At 29.6% G+C, this 7,681-nt stretch overlaps 1 protein-coding gene across 1 annotated transcript; it reads right to left on the bottom strand.

Annotated features, from left to right (window-relative positions):
• Positions 1–219: 219 nt before the first annotated feature.
• On the bottom strand, positions 220–7,440 carry LOC107161871 (dual specificity tyrosine-phosphorylation-regulated kinase 2-like). Its single transcript, XM_089216088.1, has 2 exons — positions 5,585–7,440; positions 220–2,350 (listed from the first exon to the last, which is right to left on the bottom strand). The coding sequence occupies exons 1-2, from the start codon at positions 6,644–6,646 to the stop codon at positions 1,661–1,663; spliced, it is 1,752 nt and encodes a 583-aa protein (XP_089072214.1). The 5' UTR covers positions 6,647–7,440; the 3' UTR covers positions 220–1,660.
• Between the last annotated feature and the right edge of the window lie 241 nt (positions 7,441–7,681).

The raw sequence follows: 7,681 nt of genomic DNA, 5'->3' as shown, positions 1-7,681 counted from the left end.
ATATAATTGATGTCACAATTTTATAACAATAACACTTTTTTATTAATAAGTTATTAACGCATAATTTTTCAACACATATAAATACTTTTTCTATTTTTTTCATATTGTGATATAATTAAGTATTGTAAATTAATAATACAGATAGGTATAAATCTGTATGGTGTATAATTCTTATGTTCCATCAGGGTACATTGAATCATAGTAAATAAATTCCAAATATAAAAGTTGAATTATAATTATATTTATTTTAGTTGTTAAATAAAACGTTGAGACCGCAGTTGAACTTAAAAGATATTTTATCTATGCATTTATTTACATAAATATCAGTCGTTAGAAAAGTAATATATTATAATATATTTACAATAATGGAAACAAAAAGCTTACGACAAACTTCTACATTTTGTTGCTCATATAAATTAAAATTATTTTAGCCTTAACTATAATGAACTTTCACTTTAATTATGTTATGTATTACCTTAAATATAATCACTAATCAAAACCGATTAAGATTTAATTCTTGAAATCTGACTCTTTCGTTTCCAATGTGAAATAATAATAATAATAATAATAATAATAATTACAAATAATAATTGTATTCTCTTTGTCTACTTCAACTTTGAGTTATCCAATAATTCGAATAGCAGACTCAAGATTTTATCACATGTCATGTAATATAAGAGATTAAAACACATATTATATAGATTAAGTAAAAACATTGTTGCAATCATTTACAAAATGCCTACATTATGATAATTTGATATTATATCAATAAGTAACTACTCATTAATACTAAATAAATTAAAAATGATAATTTAAACTTATCTTAATAGTCAATTTGAATACATGTTTTTTTATTCAGCTCATTCAATATTATAAATTAAATTAAAATTCAAAGTTGAATATCATTCATGGAGTAATCTGCTAATGAACAATAATTAAAACTAATACAATAAAATATTCTAAAAATTTATAAAATAAAATAAAAAATGAACACACACGTTATTGCAAGTTGTACAGATTTTGTGAATGGAAAAACATTTTATAACTATTTTTTAATATTTATACGATAGACATTTGACATTTGATTAACATTTAGATCACAATTTATACACAATAATATATGTTTGGTTTTTTATATATATATATAAAATTTATCAGTTTACATTTTATATAAATAAAGAATGGTAGGAAAAGATAAAAATGTATTAAAAATGTATTACATTTTAAATGATAGTTTTTTTTTTTTTTGTGAAGGGTATATTTTATAATACAACTTATAAATATTATGTAAGATTTAAATACAATCAAGTATGTAATAGTCAATTTTTGTATCAAACCACAATAATACAAGTTACAGAACCTATCAAATATTTGGCTAAATTTTAAATTTGTAAACACACAAAAAAAATTATACATTTTTCTAATATTACATATATTTGTCTGAGTTAAAAATTACTGCAGTATAAAAAAAATCTTAAAATATAATTGAGACAAACATAACATTATGCCGACCTAGAGATCCTAAAATCGGTAAATACCTATTTTTCAACAAATAATTCACAAGGGTTAGATCTTCAATAAATCTATTTACTCATCTAAATTTAATCATTTTCATTCAGGAATTACAACCATAGTAAAATATATTTTTAACTGATAATTCTTACATAATACATGTAGATGTGATCTGGGGTAATTTACCCGATATCTGAGAGTTCCTGGAATGCATGGGCAATGTTTGATGATGATTTGACTCAGATAATTTTACCCTTAAACTAGTAGGAGTGCTTTCTTGTGAATAATGTTGATGTTCAGCAGCGGGGGGACGAGGAAGTCTACGACGTAACCAACTGTGCCTTAGCGCCATAGCTGGTGTGATACGGCGCTCAGGGTCCCATTCCAAACACTGAGTAATAAAATCTAAGAACAGTGGATCATCACAGCCTTTGAGCGCTTTTGATAAGTCTTTAGATTCGGGTGGACCTCGAGCTTTACCCTTCCGTGATATACTTCCCTTGAGAATGGTTGAACCATCAGGTAATGTGGTCTGGGAGCAATATCTTGGATATCCTCTAGAGCTTATGAAATAATTAGCACGCTTCGAAGCATCTAGAAGCTTTTTAGGTGGCATTCCTAAAAGTTCGATAATACAAGCCAATTGATCAGTTTCATCTTCACCTGGAAATAATGGAAAACCGGTAAATAGTTCTACGAGAATGCAACCTAAGCTCCACATATCAATTGGAAGTCCATATTTTGCACCCAAAATTACTTCAGGTGCTCGATAAAACCGACTTTGAATGTATGTGTACACTCTCTGATGTTCAAAACAGCTTGAACCAAAATCAATGACCTGAAAACAAGAATCTGTTGTAATAATAATAACAATAGAAATAAACAAAGATAGAAATTAATTAAAATAAAACTAAAACATTAAAAATATACAATAATTACCAACATAATTACATTTTATAAAATAAAATAAATATTAAACATGAGAATATTATGGGAAACTGCTAAAAATAATAATATAACTTAATTTTTTTTTGATCAAAATAATAATTGCTACCTACCAATAATAGTTATTGATTAACTAGGTTAGTAACTTTGTTATTTACATCTGTCTCATACTCGTGGCAGAATAAAATTATGACCTGCATATACAAACTATGTTATAAGAATCTTGTGAAAATTTAAAATTTTGATACCTAAGGCTTTCTTTTATATATATATATAATAATGTACAAGGTATAAAAAATGTCTTTTACTTCAGTAAAATACGAAACGTTGCTACTAAAAAAGCTTGAGCCTCAAAAAAACAAAAGTAGATGATGGATTATTTTGTTTAGTATGTATGTTTATATTATTATTGTATTAAAATATGTACACATTGTAAAATGAATATGTATTTGGTAATTTTTCAGTTAACATTTGGGATGTAATGTCCCGGGTGTGACAGTAAAGATTTATCGAGTTTCTGCTGTTACAAGATTATATTTTAAAAACAGTTTTAAGTATATATATTTTTTAAATAAAATTTAATTAATGTCTCAGCATCCAATGTAGTATGCACTAGATATTAGAAGTAATAAATGTATGCAATTATCTAAGTTCAGTAAAATTAATTATACTCAATAAGTACTGAATTGAAAATATTTGTGTTTTGTTAAATCGATAATTTAAATATATTTCATAAATTGTAGGTATATTATATGTATACATTATACAAACACTTAAATTATATATTTATATCCACCTAATAACTTTGAGCTATAATATTTGAGTGAATTTACAATTAGAATTAAATTTAAGAATATTAGCTATGATTATATATCGGTTTTTTTTTTTAAAACATAAACATTTTTTCAAGTAGGTAGGTATGCCAGTAATTACTAATTACCAAATATAATATTTTACATCCTTATAACTGTAAAAATTGAAATTAAATATTGAAAAAAAATAACAAGTGTAAATAATCTATGCTAAATACGATTTGCCTAATAAATAACCCCGAAAAAATAACCCTGTGAAAAAATAATCCTATAATACAATTGATTTGTAAGGTGTACCTGCCTATTTGTAATACAATTCAATTTCAATTTCAATAATAATAATTTAAAACAAATTGTCAAATTTTTCAATTATGGTAAAAACGAATGGAAATGTCAATAATATATAAATAAAAAATATTCACCATAAATGTGTAATACAATGATGTTCATGATCAATTTTAATTAAACGTTTTTTATTCAGGGAAGTTTTTAAAATACATGGACATTTGTGACTATTTTTTTTGCAGCATTTCCACTTTATAAAATTTAAACACTCTTTGTGTACAACATACATATACTTTTTAAATGCCAACTTTTCTTTGCCCTTCTGGCTCTCAAAAATATCTAGTATATCCATATTATTATTCAAATAGAAATTAAAACAAAGCACAGAGAAGAATATACGAAAGCACACTGTAGTACCAAATACTGAAAAATGAACTCACAGGACTTGACACATTTTATAAATTACTGCTTCTATCAGAACATTAAAGATAAAAGTACCTTTCTAATATTATATAATCTATCCATTATAATATTATTTCACATTGTCGCTGTATCGCTGTACCTTGTTATTATAATATATCTGATCGATATGACAGACAGACTGGCATCGTGCTCTGAATCGTTTTTATTGTAGGTAATCAATAATTTATCATTGAATCCAAAATTAACGTTATTTGTGGAACATAAAAATTGTTTTAAAAAAAAAAACATTTTTTAATTTTTTTCACGCAATGAAATATTAACACCAATATTTAGATTAATTTGCAAAATCTCATTTGGGGTTATTTTTTCACGGGGTTATTTATTCAGGGTTCTTTTTTCGCGGTACCTGCTAAATACATACCTAGATACTAAGCATATAAACTCAAATAATGTTTTAAGTTTGATATTTGGTTAATTTTCTTACATGAAAATTAAGAGTATACTAATTCTGTTGAAAGCAAATTTCTTTTATTGCACATTGGTCAGAGAGATAACAAATACCAAACATCCTCTTTTAAGGAAACAGAAAATTTCAAGGAAAATTTGTTTGATTATTATTAGGTACCTACTTTAATATACAAAATATACTGTATTTAGCTAATACAATTTGTGTTATTGGCTTACTTCAATTTATTGAGTAAGCCAAATATCAAATTACCTATTATTTTTAAATTTAAATCATATTATCTTAAAAATGTTTGAACATTTTAAATATAAGTATCTATCGCGAAACATTTTTAAAATAAATACCTATAGGTTAACCTACCTATTTATAAAAAAAAGTTTAACTTGTGATTTAGAAACATGTAAGTAATTACTAATTAGGTACCTATGTACTTTAAGAATGAAGCAAGTTATAAATAATAATGTAGATATCTACAACAGTTAAATTATTAGTTCCAAAAATATATTGTTTTATTTATTACTTTGAAGTTTGAGATGTGGTTTTATTTATGCTTCTAGTTAGTATTAAAAATAAATATATATACTCATGAATAAATTAGAATTACTGAATATGATTATAGACTATAGCATAATGATAAAAAGAATGTATATGACTCATAGTTTATAAATAAATAAGCCAAAGGACAGTGAGTAGTACTGGTACATGTTGAATTTCCATGATTATATAATTTAAATCAAAACTCTGTCAGTGATTCATTTATTTCATAAGTATATTTTTGAATATCAAATTAAAATATTAAAATCAGAATAATCTCATTTATAACCACATACAACTAAATCTAAAATTGCAACTGAAAAACACAATACGTTTCAATATATATATACTTTTTAGTTTTTTTTAAATTTTTTATTTCAAGAAATGCTGATTGAATAGACGGATAATATTTAAAATTTAATGGGGTATTTACTAACTACAAAATATCTTAAAATTGACTAGTTAAATGTTTTGTTTGATGATTGTAAAAGAATAGCACATAATGCAATGTCATAAAATAAAACATAAAATGAAGTACATTAGATATGGAAAAATAATAATTAATAGTATTAAATGTATTAACACTTAATAGATATTTATTATTTACCTTGATTCCACTTCGTCCATGCTGTTTCAAGAGAACATTTTCTGGTTTCATATCACAGTGAATTATTTTGCTACGGTATAAAGCGTCAAGGCATACTAGTAGTGAATGGCTAAATTTTCGCACTAATTGAAGACTGAACCCTTGATATTTATTTTTCTTAATTAATTCATACAAGTTTATAGATAAAAGTTCAAATGTAATGCACATATGTTTTCTGAATGTAAAACTATCAAACATATGAATAATGTTCATTAAATTGTGAATATCTTGTTTGCGCAAATGTTCTAATATTCTGATTTCTTCTTGGGCTTGCCGATAAAACCGTTTTTCATTTCTCACAATCTTGAGTGCAACATGTTCGTTCAGCTTATGGTCATATGCTTTAACTACTTGACCAAAACTGCCTTTGCCAATTATTTTGAGCAACTCATAACGATAGCCAACATGGTCATGAGGGACAAAAACATAGCCACCTTGATCATTGTCAAATAGTGATTGTGTTCCGTTGAAAGGTCGTTGCTTTTTGTCTGCTTCAATGCCAAAAAAATAAACCTCTGGGAAACCAAATATCTCAATTTTTTCAAATTTGCTCAAACTACTACTGTACTTACTACAGACATAGTCAGGTGTGAAGCCTTTTTTTTTCGGTTTGTTCAGTGGCGTGACTTTTGAATTTGGTGAACTGCTCAAATCGTCATGCTTGATGATAGGTTGAAGACAAGAGGTGGCCGATTTTCCAATGCCGTACAGGGCGTCCTTGTTTTCCACGTATAAATCTATGTTGCTAGTCGCTTTGTCAACGATTATATCGAGGTTTGACGGTTTAGGACACTTTTTCACGAGTTTGTTGACGGTGGTGGCGTTAGATTTCTCGAGAATTTGCGAGTACTTGAGTAATGACGGCAGGTGATCGCTACCACAGTCCGACTGCGATATGCACGAGTCATTGGACGTGCTCGACGTGCCGTTATTGTTAGACAACAATATGTGCGGCCGATTCCGAGACAAAGGCATCTCTTTAATTGTAGATACGGGATTAATGGTGGTGACCGTGATACTCATAGCTGTTCGGGAGTCACGTAGTAGCACCTGAACACACGCATTTAGACACTCCTGCAGTTGGTCGATGGCATAATTTCGGTTCCGGCTCCGTTTCTCATCCACATCGTCGTAATGGTCTCGCACGAAGAATACTTCCTAATATTATTATGTACGATAATATACATATAGGCACACAAAGTAGGTACTTACGTATATACGATAATGTACGTACGTAAGTGTAATATAAACGGATAGTTATTGACGAGCGAGGCCCGTTCCGTATCGCGTCAAGTTGAAAAAATTGAAAGAGGAAGTAGAAAGACGATAAATTAATAGATGAAAACTTTCGGAGACGAGTTTTCGTGTTAAAAGCGCACTTGTTATCCCGACGACGACTAGACTTTAGCGGTGGTCGTGCACTGGCCGGATGCGATGATGTATAGACGGCGACGGGGTCGGACTTATCACGGAACCACTAATAGGAGTCGCTCGAAGTCGCGAGGATCGGAAGAGAGAATGTGCCTATAATTGTTTCGAGAAGCGGAAGAGAGAAGTTGAAAAGAACACCGTCGAATGTGATATTGACGGAAATTATCGTCGTTGTCACTGCGCGGTGTGATCTGCATCCGTGCAGTGAACAGCACGAACAAGACGACGGTGGAATAATAATAATAACGAAAATAAAAAAAAAAAGGAAAAAAAAATAATAGTGTTAACAATAATAATTATTGTTCTTCGGTGCAATACACTCGGAGTCGGAGCACGGCGACGACAGCAGTGGTGGTGGTAGTGAACCCACTTCAACAGTGCGGCACCGACACCGTTGTCACGGTCGCGCGCACGGTAATATTCGGCCGGTCGCGGTGGACGGTCGGTCGTCGTCGTCGTCGTCGTCGTCGTAGTCCTAGTCGTCGGCGGCGGCGGCTGTGGTGGCGGTGTCCTCTCCGGCCTCCGCCGCCGACCCATCGGTCTCTTTGTGCCGACGGGATGGAGGGTACGGTTAGAACAAGCCGTCGCTGGGTGTTTTGAGTCGGTAGGGGGGTGGACGGGTGGTAC

This window comes from Diuraphis noxia, unplaced genomic scaffold, assembly GCF_037042655.1.
Source record: "Diuraphis noxia isolate RWA-SAM2 unplaced genomic scaffold, SU_Dnox_SAM2 contig0001, whole genome shotgun sequence".
Lineage (NCBI taxonomy): Eukaryota > Metazoa > Arthropoda > Insecta > Hemiptera > Aphididae > Diuraphis > Diuraphis noxia.
Note: the sequence above shows the minus strand (reverse complement) of the source record. Positions and strands in the feature narration are given on the sequence as shown.